Source organism: Lacerta agilis, chromosome 17, assembly GCF_009819535.1.
Source record: "Lacerta agilis isolate rLacAgi1 chromosome 17, rLacAgi1.pri, whole genome shotgun sequence".
Taxonomy (NCBI): Eukaryota; Metazoa; Chordata; class Lepidosauria; order Squamata; family Lacertidae; genus Lacerta; species Lacerta agilis.
Window position 1 is genome coordinate 13,798,144 of NC_046328.1, and position 19,936 is coordinate 13,818,079.

The following is a 19,936-nucleotide window of genomic DNA, read 5'->3' on the forward strand; positions in this document are numbered from 1 at the left end:
AGAGGCCGTGGGTGCTTCGTTCCCCCAATAAAATATTTGAGGGGGCCGCCCTCCCTCCAAAGTTGATGGGCATTGCCATTCAAATAGTGTGCGTGCACCGCGTCATCTGATCGATTATTTTATTCAAGTTGGCACACACCCCCGCTCCAATGGGAAACCCACAAGCAGGATTTGAACCCTCTCCCCTGCTGCGGTTTCCAGCAACTGATATTCAGAAGCATTGCGGCTTCTGAATATGGAGGCAGAGCAGCGCCATCGTTGCTCGTATTAACCATTGACAGGTCGGTTCCAGAATCCTTTGCACGTCCATGCAATGGGACATAGGACCGCATGCATCTCCCCAGGGAGAAGGTGTTTGTGACAGAGTCCGAGGAGCAGCACGTGCCAGTTTGATGGCTCATGCCCCAGTGGTTGGAAATCATTCCGGCTCACCCAGCCCAGGAGTGTGTGTGTGTGATCTTTATGATGAGAGATATGCTCAGTCTCCAACACTCAGGCCTAGCCCATCTGCTTTGGAGGGTGTCCTGCAGGCTGTCGTCACACAGACGCTGGCAGTGTCTGCTCCTCCTCCTGGCCAGAGTGGATGGACCAGACCTCTCTTTTACGCTTCACGCGTTTAATGGTGTGCAACAGACAGCGCAGGAAGCAGGCGTGTAAAATTCACAGGTTGGAAGGGTGCGAAGGTCAACAGGAGCGCAAGAAGTCACACCCCGGTGGCGATGCAGCAGGCTATCGTAGTGACTGGGAGGTTCTTGGTGCAACGATCAGTCCCCATATGAGAAGGGATAAATAAAGAAATACGGAGCAAGCAAAGCGTTGTAAATGAGCCGCTTCTTTGCCTCCCGGGGTAATGGGTGACTAAATAGCTGCATTCCTGCCCCCAAAAGCCCAGGCCGATCCTGCAGGACTTTCCCTCCCAGCCCCAGTCGCCTCCTCCTCGGCCGGCTGGACTTCCAAGCAGGATGAAGGCGCTGCAGAAGATGGTACCGCTTGGCGCTTCTCGCTTTCGCGATCCGCTGATTTCTTCCAGCGATTCCTGCAGGGGGAATCCAACAAGAGATAAGATGGGGGGGGGGCCTTCGCGGCGCGGAAAGCAAATGGTTGGTTGGCCGGCGAGAGGCTCGAGGGGTTTTCTGGGTCCAGGAACTCGGGGCGGTCCAAACGTCAGATATGAGGGTGCCCCGGAGCCGCTTGGAGGGCCTGAGCCGGTCGCCTGCAGGAGGCCGAGCGGAGAAGTGAGCTCCCGCTTGGAGGTGCTCAGTAGCATAGAATATTAGAATTGTAGAGCTGGAACGGGCCACAAGGGTCATCAACCCCTTGCAATACAGGAACTTTTTGCCTAGCTGGGACTCGAACCCACGACCCTGAGATGAAGAGACTCATGCTCTCTACCCACTGAGTTATGCCAGCTGTCAAGTTCCCCGCCTTCCAAAAAAAGTAGAGATCTGTGCAGCGCCCCGCACAATCAAAATGCAATTGTCTTGCTGCTGACAAAGGAAGCTGCCTTAGACTGACGCGTAATGCCATTGTCTATGTAGCGTGGTATATTGTTTACACTGGCCGGCAGCAGCACTAGCTCTCCACGGGAGATGCTGCCTGTGGCGACCTTCTGCATGAGCTTCGGCCGTTCCTTTTAGGACCCCCCCCCCCCAAATCCAGAGCTGCCAAATGGGGGCTGTCGTATTTAGGGGGCTGGCCTGCCCTAGCATGGCTGGGGGGGGGGGTGACTTAAAGAAAAGGCACCTGGGGAGCGATCCTCAGTCGCAGAAGGACCGGGTGGCCGACCCAGCCCTCCCCACACTCCAGAGAAAAAAGCGCCGGGTGACCCAAAGGATGCTGTAATGGGTGGGACCAGGCCAGACTGAGGCCACCCTCCCACCCCGGCCATGCCGTCCCCCGCGAGGGGATCCCGGCGCCCACTAGGCTAGCCCCGCTGGCCTCTCTCCCGGAGGCACTCTGCACATGCTCAGAGTCGCCCGTTGCGCAATGAGCCTCCGGGCTCAGCTCCAGCCAAGAAGCCCTGCCCAGCGCGGAGTCCCCGCCCTCCCTCCCTCCTCCTAGCCGGCCGGCACCTGCCGGGAGAGCCGAGGAGGGAAGCCGAGCCGGGCCGAGCAGGATGCCAGACGGAGCCCCGCAGCCTCAGCAGCCACCGCGTCGCCAGGTGAGGCCCCGCCCCGCTCGCACACCTGGCCAGGACCGCTCGGGAGCGGGAGCTACTGCGGGGGCTGCGTCACGCTTCCGGGGCTCCTCTCCGGGGGGTGCGGGGGAGGCGACAGCGACCAACTCCCGGGCGATCGGATATTTCCAAGGGTTCTCCCTCCCGGCCCTCTCGCCGCCTGCCCAGGCCGGCAGCCCATCTCTCCAGGGATAGTCCCCCTGCGTCGGGGAGGGACCCCTTGACTCGCTGGGTGGCCCCGCCAGGCGCACGGCCCGGGAGGCCGCCGGGGGGTCCGGCACAGCGTGCCCTGCCGAGTGGCAGCGACAGGTGAGGCGGAGACTGTTCCGACCCGAAGCCCCTCCGTCTCTAACCGGCATGCCTGCAGTCTCTGGCTCCGGGGACAAGCGTGGAGGCCGGCGGCGGGGGGTGTTCCTTCCATGCTTTCTGCCCTGCCCAGCTGGGCTGGCTGGAGCTACGGACCGCTCAAAAAATTAAATTTGGAAACATGCCCAAATGCAGGAATCTGTAAACAAATATAATTGCAGAATATCATATCTTGCTGAAGACTATAAAGATTAAATATTTTTATCTGCCACCAAGAAAAGCTATTATCTACCAATATTATTGTTGTATCTGCTTTTTTCTAAATTCAATTACTGTCTAAATTTTCCCTTCTATCTCTGCCATCTCTTAAACTAATCACTCCAGGAAGCTTCTGCAACAAGACTTAACTTCCAGATTTTTGCTTAGCACTCTTTTCTAATTTACTGGCACCTTATTTTCTCCATTTTTGTGCCAATTAACATATTGGCAATTTAATTGGCAATTAAATTGTATCAATTCCTTATTCTTGATTTGTTCCTCCAGATGTTCCAATAAAACTTTAAAAGCGTATTGCAGGATTATTGTAATAACCTGCAGTTTTATAAGAGTATATATGAGCAAATTAAGTTAATTTGGATATGCAGAAGATATTTTAAAAAATCAAGGAACCGTAGAAAGATGAAGAAGGAAGTCAAGTTTTGAAATGTTGGTTGTAAAATTAGTGAAATGTATATGAAAGGAACATTGAGATATGAAAGGAACATTTCGTCCAAAGATTACCATAATAAAGGACAAAAGTGGGAAGGACCTAACAGAAGCAGAAGACATCAAGAAGAGGTGGCAAGAATACACAGAGGAATTATACCATAAAGATATGTCGGTCTCGTACACCCTAGGTAGTGTGGTTGCTGACCTTGAGCCAGACATCCTGGAGAGTGAAGTCAAATGGGCCTTAGAAAGCACTGCTAATAACAAGGCCAGTGGAAGTGATGATATTCCAGCTGAATTATTTAAAATTTTAAAGGATGATGCTGTATGTGGACCGAGAGCTCCCAGAAGTGCAAGCTGGATTTCGAAGGGGCAGAGGAACCAGAGACCAAATTGCGAATATGCGCTGGCTTATGGAGAAAGCTAGAGAGTTCCAGAAAAACATCTACTTCTGCTTCATTGACTACGCAAAAGCATTTGACTGTGTCAACCACAGCAAACTATGGCAAGTTCTTAAAGAAATGGGAGTGCCGGACCACCTCATTTGTCTCCTGAGAAATCTCTATGTGGGACAAGAAGCTACAGTTAGAACTGGATATGGAACAACTGATTGGTTCAAAATTGGGAAAGGAGTACGACAAGGCTGTATATTGTCTCCCTGCTTATTTAACTTATATGCAGAATTCATAATGCAAAAGGCTGGACTGGATGAATCCCAAACCGGAATTAAGATTGCCAGAAGAAATAACAACAACCTCAGATATGCTGATGACACAACCTTGATGGCAGAAAGCGAGGAGGAATTAAAGAACCTTTTAATGAGGGTGAAAGAGGAGAGCGCAAAATATGGTCTGAAGCTCAACATCAAAAAAACTAAGATCATGGCCACTGGTCCCATCACCTCCTGGCAAACAGAAGGGGAAGAAATGGAGGCAGTGAGAGATTTTACTTTCTTGTGCTCCATGATCACTGCAGATGGTGACAGCAGTCACGAAATTAAAAGACGCCTGCTTCTTGGGAGGAAAGCAGTGACAAATCTAGACAGCATCTTAAAAAGCAGAGACATCACCTTGCCGACTAAGGTCCGTATAGTTAAAGCTATGGTTTTCCCAGTAGTAATGTATGGAAGTGAGAGCTGGACCATAAAGAAGACCGAAGAATTGATGCTTTTGAATTATGGTGCTGGAGGAGACTCTTGAGAGTCCCATGGACTGCAAAAAGATCAGACTTATCCATCCTTAAAGAAATCAGCCCTGAGTGCTCACTGGAAGGGCAGATCCTGAAGTTGAGGCTCCAGTACTTTGGCTACCTCATGAGAAGAGAAGACTCCCTGGAAAAGACCCTGATGTTGGGAAAGATGGAGGGCACAAGGAGAAGGGGACGACAGAGGATGAGATGGTTGGACAGTGTTCTCAAAGCGACTGGCATGAATTTGGCCAAACTGCGGGAGGCAGTGAAGGATAGGCGTGCCTGGCATGCTTTGGTCCATGGGGTCACGAAGAGTCGGACACGACTGAACGACTGAACAACAACAACATAAACCTGAAAAGGATAAATAAAATAATGATTAAAAAACTCTTAAAGAGTTACCAATGGAATTGTTAATCTCTTTTTCCAAAATCTTTAATTTAATGGGCATATGCCTTTCATTACCCACAACTCCCAACATTTACTATCTCACCTGGTATAAATGATTTTTATTAAGTCTCTGATGGCATGTACCACTGGCAAAGCAGTCTATAACAATTTTATCTTTTGTTGATGCTGAGGAATTGCAATGGTCCCAAATTAACGATTCCCCGCCTAACTTTCATCCCATTTCTCTCAAAATTAGTACCGTGTTGAAGATTTAAGGAACATAATCTTGGGATAAAAGAAAACACTTAAACAAAATGTAAGAAAATAGCAGCCTGCTAGATCAGGCCAATGGGGACTCACCTAGTCCAGCATCCTGTGGGGGCGGGGGGGGGGGCGGACATCCAGGTGCCTGTGGGAAGCCTATTACAAGCAGAACCTGAGCTCAATTCTGCCCACCTGTAATTCCCAGCAAGCATTTACTGCCTCTGACCATGAAGGCAGAGCAGAGCTATTATGACTGGTAGCCATTGATAGCCCTCTCACGAATTTGCCTAATTCTCTTCTAAAGCCATCTAAGGTTTGTGGCAGTCACTGCGTCCTTTGTGAGCAAGTTCCACAATCTATGCGCTGCATGAAGAAGTACTTTCTTTTATTTGTCCTGAAACTTCCAACATTCAGCTTCCTTAGATGTTTCCGAGTTCTTTCTCCAAGAGAAGGAGAAAGACCTCTCTCTCTCTCTGTCTTATTTTTATTAGATTTCTGTTTTACAATTTAGAATACTCATTTAAACATCCTTAAAATATCAATGACTTCTCTTCTTCTCTGTCCATAGTTCATTTTGCATATCATAAATCCCTGGGTATTTTACATAAACTAAACCATTCAGTATTCCATTATTACATCCATCAAAACTTATTTACACTGTTGAATTTATCTTAATGCTGCCAACGTTTTCAAGTGTACACAATTCCCCCCATATATTCAATGAACATTTTCCAATCTTCTCTAAATGTATGTTCTTCTTGTTTTCTTATTCTATATGTTAAGTCTTCAAGCTGCCCATATTTGACATTCTTCTTTGGTTGGGATCTCGCTTGTTTTCCATTTTGGGGCTAACAAAACACGGGCCGCAGTAGGAGAAAGTCTTTTCTCTATTTGCTTTCTCCATGTCAGGCATAATTTTATATTCCTATCATGTCGCCTCTTACTTTTCTCTGAACTGAAAAGCCACAAACGCTGCAACCCTTTTCCTAGGGGAGTTGCTCCAACTCCTCGGCCGTTCTGGTCAACCTTTTCCTACTCCACAATATCTGTGGCTAGAAGGCCCACACAGTTCTATGATTCTATGACACGGTATCCCAAACAGAGTCATATTTGTTCTTCAAAAGCCATTGATGTGCCTTCCATTGTTATCGTCATAGGCGTAGCCAGGATTTATGTTGGTGAGGGGGCAGGATACCCACCCATCCATTGTTTGGCTCTGTCTAGCAGATTCGGAATGAAATCTCTCAGCAACAGTTGTTTAAAGTTACCGGTACTTTTATTTGACCCCAAGTGTTCAGAAAAAATCTGTCGAACTCTTTCTACAATTTCTACTTTTAGTTGAGTATTTTTATTTATTTACTTGATTTGGGGAGTCGGGGGGTGTACGGCTACACCCATGATTGTTATTCCTTCTCATGTTTCCTTCTCTGTAACTTTTTGGCTGCCGTTTCAAAAACTTCACTCAGGGTTTTATAAATTATAATCACATTCTCATCCTACCCGATTAGCCACTTGACCTACAATCTTAAATTCCTCATTAAAAATAAAGGATTGAAGGAAAATCTGCCCTTGATATTATATTCTTTCAATCACCCCAGACATCTTAAGCTGCTTCAGTTCAGTGAGTTTGTCTCGCTGTCGATCAATTCCCTTTGTTTTCTTTTGGGCTGTACCCTGGAAGTAATTATTGCCAGTGGAGTCTTAGCACAACCATGATTCTAAGATGAACCACCATGTTGCATAGGTGACTTTCAGTGACCGGGCACTTACTGTGAAATGTATTGTTCTATAAATCACTAGCTGGCCCGGCCACACGTTGCTGTGGTTGTGTTTTTTGTTTTTTTTTTTGCTTTTTAAAATTCTCCTGACCCCGAGAGTATTCTGGAAGCTCCTGTTTTCATTCTTCCCTGTCCCTTTAGAGCAGGGGTCAGCAACCTTTTTCAGTCTTGGGCCGGTCCACTGTCCCTCAGACCATGTGGTGGGTCAGACTATATTTTTTGGGGGGGGGAATGAACTAATTCCTATGCCCCACAAATAACCCAGAGATGCATTTTACATAAAAGAACACATTCTACTCATGTAAAAACACACCGATTCCCATTACATAAAAGAACACATTCTACTCATGTAAAGACACCAGGCATGCAAAGCTGCGGGGGCCATTTTAGGTGAGGGCACTGGCGACCTTAAAAAGCATTCTCCCTCACCCCAGTCCCAAAATTACCTAGTCCCAAAATCACGCACCCCAGCGACACAATCCCCTCAGAGCTGGTCTTACTCAGTGCGACCTCTCGGGCATGCCTCCTGCTTCGTGTGTTTTTTTTTCTCGGAGCATGCGAAGCTGCAGCAACCATTTAAGGTGAGGGCACAGGCATTGTTGCTTTTGCCAGGTCTGATGATGTCGACGGGCCATCTGCCTTTCTATTGGATGCTGTTGGAGACTTCATTCCTTTTGCTGGTGAGGTATAATAGGTGCACCATTTTTTCCCCTTTATTCTATATTTTAGGCATGACAGGTTTTTTATTTTAATTTTTATGATGCCAGATCCTTCCTTGATGGTCATGTTACGCTTTGTACTAATTTGATGCGCTTTGGTCCAGCGGTTACGGAGAACATCGGTGTCCACCGTGCACAATGGGAACATTTATATATATATAGATTGCTAATACAGTATTAGGAAATTTATATTATTCTATTTGGTGCTCCTCAGTTGTGTGTTGCATGTTGCAGAATGTTACTGTATGTTGAAAACCAAATAAATAAGGAAACATCCTAATTTTCTGAATGTTTCTGGGTCTTCCCTCAGCTTCAAGGCCGGGTCTTGATCCTGACGGTCTGTGCTGCTGGAATTGGGGGCACATTCCAATATGGATACAACCTCACCATCATCAATGCCCCAACCACAGTAAGTCCTTACCTGATAACACTTGCCCCAGTTTTTCCGACTGTTAGCAGAGACCATGTCATCTCTGTTTGGAGACCAAAGCGTTCCAAAACCAAGGCGCGCTTTCCCGTAGAAAGTAATGCAAAAGGGATTAATCCGTTCCAGACTTTTAAAAACAACACCTAAAGCAGCAATTTAACATGAATTTTACTATCTAACGACAGGAAGGTAGCCGTGTTGGTCTGCCATAGTCAAAACAAAATAAAATAAAAAATTCCTTCTAGTAGCACCTTAGAGACCAACTAAGTTCATACCAAGAACAAACTTAGTTGTCTCTAAGGTGCTACTGGAAGGAATTTTTTATTTTATTTTATTTTGTTTTGACTATCTAACGAGACCATTGATCCACAAAATGAAAGCAATAATCAATGTACTGTACTATAAAATAAATAAGACAGCATTGTAGGTGGTAAAAATTTCTTACCTGCACTGATGATAGTCATTGTTTGGATGGGGGGCGGGCTCTTATCAATTTCTGCAGTCACACAATCAATCAATCAGTAGCTGAACAGGGTTCCACACAGTCACAAAAACAAATTAACCGAAAAAGCCTCAGAAACAATAATGCAAAGTAAGTAGCAAAAACAAAAGCGCCAAACTTAATCCGTTCCGCAAGTCTGTTTGACTTCTGAAATGTTCGAAAACCAAGGCGCAGCTTCTGATTGGTGCAGCCACCCCAGAAACAATAGCTGACAGCCGCATTGGACATTCGGCTTCTGAAAATGGCTCGAAAACCGGAATACTTCCGGGTTTTCGGCATTTGAGAACCAAGCCGTTTGAGAACCAAGGTACCACTGTACTTGCCCTGTGATCCTGTTAACTTGCCACGGGTTCACAGACTGAGGCAGCAAGTGGGGCTGGCCTCCTCTCTCAGCATTTTTTCTTTTGGTGCCTTCAACGCAAACGCAGGAGAGAAACCGGACAGAGAGAGGTTTCTTTCCTTAGGGGTGAATGTAATTTTTCGTGAAGGCTCCTTTGCTCTTGTGTGTTTTGTACACCTCCCCTCCCGAGTATTTTGCAGCGTGTTGGCCGTGTCCGCACCCTCATTTTCCTCCAAGGTGCTCGGGGCGGCATATGTGGCTCCCCACCCTGATTTTGCCAGGACGACAGCCCTGCGAGGTAGACCAGGCTTAGCGAGAGCGACTGGTTCAAGGTGACCATGGGGGGGGGGTTTGAACCTGGAGGTCTCTCCTCCCCGTCCAATACTCACCACATTTGGTCCTGGAAAAATGATATGTCGCATGCAGCACCTGTAGAAAGACAGTTGTCTGTTTTCTCCCAATGTGACTTCAGCCTTTGTACATTGCAGTACATCCAGAGCTTCACAAATGAGACGTGGCTGGAGCGGACGGGCAGCCCTCTGGAGGAGAAGGTGATCACCCTGATCTGGTCCTTTGTGGTCTCCATCTATCCTTTGGGGGGGCTCGTGGGAGCCCTCCTCGCGGGCCCCATGGCCATTAAGCTGGGAAGGTGAGGAGGCACCTTGTAGATTTCTGCTTCAGTGGGCAAAGACTCACAACCATTTTCAGCTGCTGACCCCCCCCCATGGGGGACCCGGCCCTGTGTCAGTCTGTTGGTGGAGGGCAGGGCCGGATTTAGGTTTGATGAGGCCCTAAGCTACTGAAGGTAATGGGGCCCTTTATATGTCCAGCTGTCCTTTGTCAACAACAAACTGTCGCTGTTTTTTGTGTTGAATATATGCTATATGGTAATTTATTGACCTAATTGGTATCTAAAGCCATTTGCACATAACAAAATTTTATCAAAGTAATTGTTGAACTGAAATACAATTTAGAATTTTGGAAATGTACATCCAGGTTTTGCTTTGTTTTTTCCTTTAATTTTTTTGGGGGGCACCCAAGAGAGTGGGACACCCTTGGCTATAGCTTGTTTAGCTTATACGTAAATCCGGCACTGGTGGAGGGGTGGGGGTGGCTACTGAAGAACTCACACAGCCTGCGTTTTAGACATTGAACTTTTTACTGCTGGCATCAGAGTGCCTCAATTTATCAGCTACATGTAATTAAACCAGTTACAACTTAATATGAAACTGAAACGAATCCTGTTCCAATCAACCTAACCTGATTCCAAGTGACCTGGGTTGTTGTTGTTGTTGTTGTTGTTGTTGTTGTTGTTGTTGTTTGGGGGTAGAGTATTGGCAAAGCCTAGGTGAGGGGTCTGGGTGCTGGTCCCAGTACAGCCCGCTCACTGAGGCTTTCTCTCCTTGCTTTGGACGATAGCTGTGGAGTTCACCCAAAGTCCAAGAACCTTTCGCACCCGCATTTTCTCCTCCTGCCAAGACTGACATTCATCTCCCTGGGAAGAGCTGGGTGTTTCAGGCAGCTTTCCCTCCTGCTGGGGGGGGGGCGTGCGGGTGCAGCTGGCTTTATGAGCAAGGGAAGGACAGGGCCAGGAGCCGCTCCCCTGGGCCTTGGCACTGATCCTGAACGGAGAGGGGGCTGTTAGGGTTGGCCAAGGCAGGGGGCAGCACATGGAGGTCGGAACTTAGTGTTGACCAAGGAAAGTCACTGTGCCAAGTCAGGCGCACAAGGAGAGAAGCACAGGGGTGTGATGTGTCCATCCTCATTATGCTTGAACCGGGCGCCTGAGTCCTTTTATCCCTCTTTCTTTCTCTGAAGGAAGAAATCTTTGCTGCTGAACAACTTGTTTGTGGTCTTGGCTGCGGTGCTGGTGGGATTCAGCCAAATGGCCAAATCCTTTGAAATGATCTTGCTGAGCAGATTTCTTACAGGAATCAATTCTGGTAGGTAAGGAGGAGCAGGTGAGTTCGAGGTTCCCTGCAGGCCACACCACTGAAAATGGGGAGTGTGTGCGAATCTGGAAAGCATCTAACCAACTGAAGGATAGCCAGGCAGCCCTTAAGTCTTCAGCCAAGGGATCTATGTCAGCAGATCCTTCTCGGCCAGTTCTTTGTCATCCTGAGAAACAGGGCCAACTGGAGCGCTGCAGGGTTCTATCTTAGGCCTGGTGTTTTTCAACATCTTAATAAATGACTTGGATTAAAGAATTGAGGAGATGCTTATCAGATTTGCAGACGGCACCAAACTGGGAGTGGTAGCTAATGCTGCAGAAGACAGAATTGGGATTCAATATTACCATAACAGATTGGAGAGCTGGGCCAAAACTAGCAGAATTAATTTCAGTAGGGACCAATATAAAGTTCTACACTTAGCAAGGAATAATCAGAGGCACAAATGTAGGATGGGGGGACAGCTGGCTACACATCCGTACACGGTCTAGGCGTCTTAGTAGACTACCAGCTTAACGTGAGTCAAAAGTGTGATGCAGCAGGAAAAAAGCAAATGCTATTCTAGGCTGCATCAACAGAAGTATAGTGTCCAGATCAAGGGAAGTAATAGTCCTGCTCTATTCTGCCTTGGTCAGACCACACCTGTCCAGTTCTGGATACCACCATTTAAGAAGGGTATTGACAAGTGGGAAGGTGTGTAGCTGAGGGGCGACCAAGATGATCAAGGGTCTGGAAACCAGGCCTTATGAGGAACAGTTGAAGGAGTTGGTTATGTTTAGCCTGGAGCACAGAGCGTAGAGCTTGTCGATCAGAAGGTCGGCAGTTCGAATCCCCGCGACAGGGTGAGCTCCCGTTGCTCGGTCCCTGCTCCTGCCAATCTAGCAGTTCGAAAGCACGTCAAACTGCAAGTAGATAAATAGGTACCGCTCCGGCGGGAAGGTAAACGGCGTTTCCGTGCGCTGCTCTGGTTTCGCCAGAAGCGGCTTAGTCATGCTGGCCACATGACCCGGAAGTTGTATGCCGGTTTCCTCGGCCAGTAAAGCGAGATGAGCGCCGCAACCCCAGAGTCGTCCACGACTGGACCTAATGGTCAGGGGTCCCTTTACCTTTTTAGGAAAGCAAGCGGGGGGGGGGGGCTGGGAGGCAAGTGCCTCCCTCACCTTTGAACATTCCTAGAGCAATAAACAAAATTGATAGTTTTGGGACACAAGAGGGGAAACATTAGGACGAGAAGCGAGGCTGGTGGGGAGGAGGAGATGACAGGCGAGTTTGGGCAAAGGTTAGAACTTGGAGAAAGTTACTGTTGTTTCTGCAGGCTGGGGTATAAATAAATGTCATCTGACCAGTCCCAGCCGGCATGGAGTCTCTCTCTGTGGGGGGAGGGATGAACAACTATAGATTGGAGCACTGCCAGATTCCTGAGCCTGAGATCCTTGTTTGTCTCTCCTCCTGGCCAGGTGTGGGCATGAACATCCAGCCCATGTACCTGGGAGAAAGCGCCCCCAAGGAGCTCCGTGGAGCCGTTGCCCTGACGTCTGCATCCTTCACGGCCCTGGGGTTGGTGATGGGACAGGTGGTTGGACTGAGGTGAGGCTTAAAGGGGCATCATGGGGAAGCTGTTGGGGGGTACGGTCCTCTTTCCACCCCCCAAAAAAAGAAGAGGAAAGAAACCTCTGCATCTCTTGCAGCAAATGGTTTACTCCAAGCACAGCAATCCCGGCTACTTGGTCCCATAATGATCTGCAGCATCTTTGCCCAGAAAACTACTTGGATGCTGAGCAGCTAAATTAAGCCCTTCCTGGGGCGCAGAGAAAGAAGCTGGGGAGGGGCTAGTATTAGGATTATTAAGGGGCTGCTTTCTGCTGAGTCTGACCCTTGCTCCATCTAGCTCAGCATTGCCTACCTGGACTGGCAGCAGCTTTCCAGGGGTTCAGGCAGAGAGTCTCTCTCAAACCCTACCTGGACATGCCATTTGGGATTGAAATCGGGGCTTTCTTCCTCTGAGCTGCAGCTCTTGCATTTTATTATTTCTTTATATGGGGTTTTAATGTGTTAAGTTGCTTTGCGGGCACTGTTCTGTGTGCGAAAAGTGACAAACAGACATAAACAGAAAAAGTAAATACGAGGCCCAAACTGCCGGTTCAGAAAGGTTCTGCTCACCCAATTCTGTATTTTTAATGCAGAGAAATTTTAGGAGCGGAGGAAAACTGGCCTCTCCTCCTGGCCAGCAATGCAGTGCCTGCTCTGATCCAGCTGGTCTTGCTGCCCTGGGCCCCGGAAAGCCCCCGGTACCTATTGATCGACCGAGGAGATGAGGAATCTTGCATCTGTGGTGGGTGTGCTCAGTCCTTCTCATTGCTTTTTTTTTTTTTTTAAACAGCTCAAGACAAAACTGCCTTCTGGTTCTCCTGTTGCATCGAGTTCTTTGGCTGCTTCCATTCCAAAGGCTCTGGATTCAAGTCTGGCCTGGTCTTGATCCAAAAGAGCAGGCTTCACCCTATAGAAATAATCACTACTCGTATGTATGCTTAAGGCAAGGTTTCCCAAAGTTGGGTCTCCATCTGATTTTGGACTACAACTCCCATCATCCCATGACCACTTGTCCTGCTAGCTAGGGATGATGGGAGTTGTAGTCCAAAAGCAGCTGGAGACCCAAGTTTGGGAAACCCTGGTTTAAGGGAAGATCCATAGGGGATGGTGCATGGTTCCTCTCATAGGGGAAAGTAGATTCACAACAAGAGCAGATTGAGCTGTTTCCCGTACCACTGCTATCGCATGCCGTTTGTGGGCTGCCTTCCTAATTTGCTTTCAAGCTCACTCCAAGCTCCAGGAGCTCAACAGGTGCTCAGAGTATGTTTGGAATCCCTAATAAAACTCTGAGCATCTCCTGGAGTTTGACCGCTCCATCTTCATGCTTGCAGCCCTGATGTTGCCTCTCTTGCCTCTTCCAGCTTTGCAGAAGCTGCGGGGAAGCAACGACCTGGGCGGGGAGATGAAGGAGCTGCTGGCCGAGCAGGCGGCCCTCCGAGGGGTGACAGCCAAGGCCCCCTGGGAGCTCTTTGGGGATCCGGCCGTGCGGTGGCAGCTGATCACCATCATCGTCCTCACTAGCGCCATGCAGCTCTGCGGTAACGACTCTGTGAGTGGCTGGGGGCAGGGAGGAGAAGGCGGGGAGGGGGAATCAGCTTGTGCATTGGTGGGGTTGGGGGCAGTGGCATAGCATGGTGGGGCCACAGAGGCGGTTGCCCCGGGTGCAAAATTGTTAGGGGTGCAACATTTCAACCAGGAAGTGACATCTCCAGACAATGGAACAACTCATCTCTGCAGCTGAGATCTCCCGGGCGATGCAGACACCCGAATGTGTGTGCATACTTCACCTGTTTCCCTCCACATGGCCCCGGGCACTGGCAACCTACGCTATGCCACTGGTGGGGGGGGGGGTGCCAATTCAGGTCTTCGGCCGGGGCCAGGCAGGAGCTACCCAAAAGTGCCAGGCTCCAGAAGAAGAGAGAGACCCTTCTGGTGGGCTTGTCAAAAGCGTTATGAGCCAGGCTGGACTCTGGGGAGATTTGGCTGTCCTTCAACCACACAGCACAAGTCTGGGGGTTGTGTAAGAACAGGAGGTGCTCTTTGGAGAGGTGCAAACTGTTCTTGCAAAAATATGCTCACCCATACCACCACCTGCTGTCCCTTCTTCCCATCCTTATTACTGCCTCTCCTTCCTGTGTGTGTCTGCAGTGAAACCAGAGCCCTGGAGCTCTTCATTCACCCTTCCTCCATCTCCCTTTGTGTCCCCCAGATGTACTCCTATGCCTCCAACGTTTTCCAAGAGGCTGGAATCCCTTACGACAAGATCCAGTACAGCATAATCGGCACCGGCAGCTGCGAGCTGATCACCGCCATGACTTGTGTGAGAATCTCTGCTGCCCTTTGGCAGCAACCCGCTTCCTTCTGCTGCTCTCCCCTCCCCCAAATACTGGGTTGTCCGATAGGCAGCAACAGAGAGCGCTTGGACCTTTCGCTTTTGGGGGGTTGTCTCTGAGCAGTGAAGTAGGGAGCCATTTCTGGGGGAGGTGGACAGGGGTGGGAGTCTGCCTTCTCTCTCTCACCCAGTCCTGTTCGCCTCACCTCAAAATGGGTACTGTTGAGCTGGGAAATGTTCAGAAAAGGGCAGCCAGGATGTTGAAGGGGGTGGAGTGATAACAGGTTGAAGCGCTTTTTAGAGACAAGGCCGAGAAGAGGGACATGATGGAATTGCACAAGTTTCACGTGGTATGGGGGGAAATGGAAAGAGGGAGAGATAATGTGACTTTCTTGTGCATAGCTAGTTGTGAAACTCAGGACAAAGGGAAGAACTTTGAATCCATCCTGCTAGGAGAAAGAAGGGATGCCGGGTGTGTGTGTGTGTGCGGTGTCTGCCTCCAGAGCCATCAAATGGCCTGCCCTGCCCTCCCTCCTTTTATTTTTTACAATGAAGAGTGTTAACCAGGATTCAAGTCTGATCCTGGTCCGACTGCACTGGCTACCAATGAGTTTTGACCTGTAAAGCCTTAAACGGCTCAGGACTGCAATACCTCAAGGACTGCCTCTTTCCATATGAACCTACCTGGGCCCTGAGATCACCTTCTGAGGTCCTTCTTCGCGTGTCTCCTCCTCGAGAGGTCTGGAGGCTGGCAACACAAGAACAGGGCCTTCTCTGCAGTGGCTCCCCGTCTGTGGAAAGCTCTCCCCAGGAAAGTTCGCCTGGCGCCTTCATTACACACCTTTAGGCGCCAAGCAAAAACGTTCCTTTTTAACCAGGCCTTTGTTTGACATCCTATACCCTTTTAAAATGTGGCTCTTTTCTGGGGAGGGGTGTTACTGGGTTGTTGTTCTTATTCTGATTATGTATGTTGTGATCTTTTCTGTGAACCGCCCTGAGGACCTCTGGGTATAGGGTGATATATAAACTCAATACTAATAATAATTAGACCTGCCATGAGACCAGCTCCCCGTTGCTTTGGGGCACGCTTGGCGTGAGAGTCCTCCTGGCTGTAACTTTCCTGTGTTGCTTTGCTCCAGAATCTGATCATTGAGCATGTCGGACGAAGGAAGCTGGTGATGGGCGGATACAGTCTCATGTCTGTGTGGGCCATTGTCTTCATGGTGGCCCTGTCTCTGCAGGTAATTGAGCTCTTGAAGGAGGGGCTGAGCAGGGCCCAAATAGGAGTCTGACTCTGTGGAATGGGTTTTAATGGGTAGGAGAGGATATATTAATAGCAGTTTATCCCTCCAGGTGCTCATGTGTGCCTGTTGAACAGAGTTTAAAGTTCCACCCTTAGCATAGCTGTCAAGTTTCGGATTTGAAAATAAGGGATCAGCACCCTCACCTGTCCCGGGGACAGTCTACAGTTCTCAGGGACAGTCCACGCCGCAGTAATCCCCCCCCCCAGGCTACAAATTAATTTACACCAGGAAAGAGCTCCCAGGAAAGAGAAATCAGGGCAGAGAAAAGAAAGCACTTATTCACGCAGCACACGGTTAACCTCTGGAACTCCCTGCCACAGGGAGCAGCGATGGCCACCAACTTGGATGGTTTAGAAAAGGATTAGGCAAATTCATGCAGGAGGAGAGGACCACTGATGGCTTCTGGCCAGGTTGGCTCTGCTCTGCCTCCAGTTAGGGGCAGCAATGCTTAATCTGAGCACCTGTTGCCGAGAAACATTCGTCTATTTTATCTTCTTTATATATCTGTCTGTCTGTTTGTTATTAGGTATTTATATTCCACCTTTTTCTCTAAGGAGCTCCCTGGTCCTAGTCCTCATTTAATCCCCACAACAGTCCTGTGAGGTAGGCAGGCAGGCAGGGCTGAGAAAGTCAGGGACCCAAGGAGTCCCCAGACTCCAACTCTCCTTCCTGGAAATAAGGGAAATTTAAGGGATATCAACAATAAGGGATAGCTGCGGGAAATGGCTTGGAATAAGGGAGTTTCCCGCAAAAAAGGGGAGACTTGACAGCTATGGCCCTTAGGCATTAATGTGTGTGGTCCCCCCCCCACTTTCTTTTTCTTTCCTTCTCTTTCATCACTTTATTTCCTGTAACTGAAATTATTTAAATAAAAAGTTAATAATAAAAAGTTCCACACTCTGGAGAAAAATTGAGGCATGTCAGAATAGACTGTGAAACCTTTTTTTAATTACATCCAGCTATGAAGTGAGCTGGCTCCCCCTTCTCATTCACCCCGCTTAACAAAGAAATCAGACAACCGACTGTGGAAGTAAGCTTAAAACAGGATTTACTTTATGAGTCTTTGCACTGGTTCTCAGCCACAGCAGCAGTAAAATTGTGCAGATAAAATACTTTCATTTACAGTAGAAACAGTCTCAGGCACGGCTGGTCAAAGAAAGAGAGGAACAGGAAATTACATAGCCCTCCCAGGAGAGGAGGGGAAATGACATCACACAGAACCCTCTCTACCAATTACATCTCTATGGTTTGAGTCTTCGCCTTTCAGCAGTACAGTTCTGTGGTCATTTGCTCCCAAACTTATGAACTAGGAAGAATATGCACTGTTGGATTTTGACTGCAGTTTCCCACACCATTTCCCACTAACCCCTTTGCCTTTGCCTCCTTGGATTTGCAGGACCAATACAGATGGATGCCTTACCTCAGCATGTCCTGCATCTTCGCCTACATCCTGAGCTTTGGAATTGGGCCAGGTGAGTCAGACTCCCTCCCTGGAAAGCTGCGTGTTGGGGTGCTCACATCCAACCTGAAACATGAGCAGGCATGCACGTCAACATGACGTGGGCGTTTTGTTTGGAAGCCTTGGCGTCCATGAGGACTAGATGCTTGCCGATGGAGATTCTCAGCTTGATGCTCAAAGCAGTTGCTATGGAGACATTCCAAAGAGAAGGCGGGTGCAGCAGAAATTGAGCAGGTGATACTGGAGGAGCCTCATTTCTGTCCACTCTGTTGTGCTCAACACCCCCCCCCCCCCCGGTGAAGATTTATTTCTTTAAAGCAGGCTTCCTCGAACTCGGCCCTCCAGATGTTCTGAGACTACAATTCCCATCATCCCTGACCACTGGTCCTGCTAGCTAGGGATCATGGGAGTTGTAGGCCAAAAACATCTGGAGGGCCGAGGTTGAGGAAGCCTGATTTAAAGCCTCTCACCATTAACACACCCGCACAATCTGGATAGATGTTAGTGTCCTGGGGTTGCATTTTGACCCTTGCAGCCCCGGAGAGAAAGTGATGAAAAATATGTTTGATTTGCCTAGCCGGCGTGACGGTGATTATGCCCATGGAGATTTTCGACCAGGTATCTCGCCCAGCTGCTTGCATGATCTGTGGTTCTCTGCTGTGGGCCAACTTGTTCGTGGTGGGCATGGTGTTTCCTTTCCTTGTGGTAAGCGAACTCCATCCGTTCAACTGCCATGCTAGGTTGAACCAAGGGTCAATGCTGTTGGGGCAGGATAGGAAGTGGGAGAGACCCATTTGAAGCCGCCATTCCTCTTTTCTGTCCAATTTCAATTTGCATTGCAATCCTACTAAGCAGCTTTGCCAGCTGCCTCCTCCATGAATTTGTTGAATCCTCTTTTTTTATATACGTAGAATCATAGAATCATAGCTCTTACTGCCAGGAAGTTCTTCCTAATGTTTAGGTGGAATCTTCTTGTAGTTTGAACCCATATATATACCGTATATACCCGAGTATAAGCCGACCCAAATATAAACCGAGGCACCTAATTTTCCCACAAAAACCTGGGAAAGCTTATTGACTCAAGTATAAGCCGATTCACCTTTGCCGCTGAGGAGGAGGAGGAGGAACGAGCAGCCCGAAAGCAGCCCTTTGGGATGCTCCTTCCTCTTCCTCCTTTGCCAAGTTTGCATTTATGCGAGCAGTTCAGGAATGGAACAAGCTGCCTGGGGAGAGTAAAGAACCGCTGTTCTTATACACTTCTTAAGGAATGGTTGACTGGGGAGAGCGGGTGGCGGCATGAGCGAAGAGAAAGGGCTTCTTTCTCGCCGCCCCCACCGCCCGCCTCACTCAAGTATAAGCTGAGGGCAGCTTTTTCAGCACAAAAAATGTGCTGAAAAACTAGGCTTATACTCAAGTATATATGGTATATATACATAATTAAATTTTCAGTTTGTACAATTTAAAATACTCATTTAAACATCCTTAAAATATCAATGACTTCCCTTCTCTTTCCATGGTTCATTTTGCATATCATAAATCCCTGCATATTTTACAAAAACTAAACCGTGCAGTATTCCTTTATTGCATCCATCAAAACCTATTTACACTGTTGAATTTATCGGAATGCTGTCAACGTTTTGAAGTGCACACTGTTTCTATATGTTAATTCTGCAAGCTGCGCATATTCTTTCAACTTAAGTTGCCATTCTTCTTTAGTTGGGACCTGGCTCATTTTCCATTTGGGGGCTAACAAAACACGGGCCGCAGTAGTGGCATACATAAATAACCTTTTTGGACACCTGGGAAATTCAGTCTGAATTATCCCCAAGTAAAAGGACTGTCTAACTCAGGTATCCCCAACCTTCGGCCCTCCAGATGTTTTGGACTACAATTCCCATCATCCCTGACTACTGGTCCCATTAGCTAAGGATCATGGGAGTTGTAGGCCAAAACATCTGGAGGGCCGCAGGTTGGGGGTGCCTGGTCTAACTCTAATCCTCTTTTCAAGCAGTCGTAAGTTGGTGGCCATCAGGACTGCAAATCCAAATCCTTAAGCAGCTACCCTTGCAGACGCTTTGGGTGCGAGGGAGTCCCAGAGCAAAGTGAGCAGACCCAGAGGGGACTGTTCAGAAAAGTTTGAGTACGGGGCTCGCTCTGTGTGCATCACGGACAAACTGAAGGCCTGTGCTTCTCTCTCTCCCCTCAGGAAGGCCTTGGCCATTACTGCTACGTCCCCTTCTTCACCGTCTGCGTCTCTGCCACTCTCTATGTCGCTTTCTTCCTCCCCGAGACCAAAGGGAAATCCTTTCTGGAAATCTCGGAGGAATTCAACAAGCGGAACTTCAAAGCGCAGACTCGTGAGGAATCCAGGAGCCTTTCCGAGGAAACAAAGTCCACCATGTTGTAGCCCCCCAAAGGATGGAGGAGAACGGCAGGGACACGGGGAGGGAAAGTTGGTTTTGTGTCACCAGGCAGATCTATCCCTCTCTTCCCCCACCCCAAAA

At 48.5% G+C, this 19,936-nt stretch overlaps 1 protein-coding gene across 5 annotated transcripts; it reads left to right on the plus strand.

The window, feature by feature from the left end:
• The first annotated feature begins 862 nt into the window (after positions 1–862).
• On the plus strand, positions 863–19,936 carry SLC2A11 (solute carrier family 2 member 11). Of its 5 annotated transcripts, none has more exons than XM_033174646.1 (12): positions 863–983; positions 7,840–7,938; positions 9,287–9,447; positions 10,617–10,741; positions 12,205–12,334; positions 12,931–13,079; positions 13,699–13,886; positions 14,547–14,657; positions 15,809–15,910; positions 17,370–17,445; positions 18,010–18,137; positions 19,639–19,839. In XM_033174646.1, the coding sequence occupies exons 1-12, from the start codon at positions 963–965 to the stop codon at positions 19,837–19,839; spliced, it is 1,491 nt and encodes a 496-aa protein (XP_033030537.1). In that variant the 5' UTR covers positions 863–962. The 5 variants fall into 5 exon arrangements, with proteins under 5 accessions (XP_033030537.1, XP_033030539.1, XP_033030536.1 ...); XM_033174645.1 differs by lacking the exon at positions 863–983 and adding an exon at positions 2,050–2,161 and having other exon boundaries at positions 19,639–19,936; XM_033174648.1 differs by lacking the exon at positions 9,287–9,447 and having other exon boundaries at positions 19,639–19,936.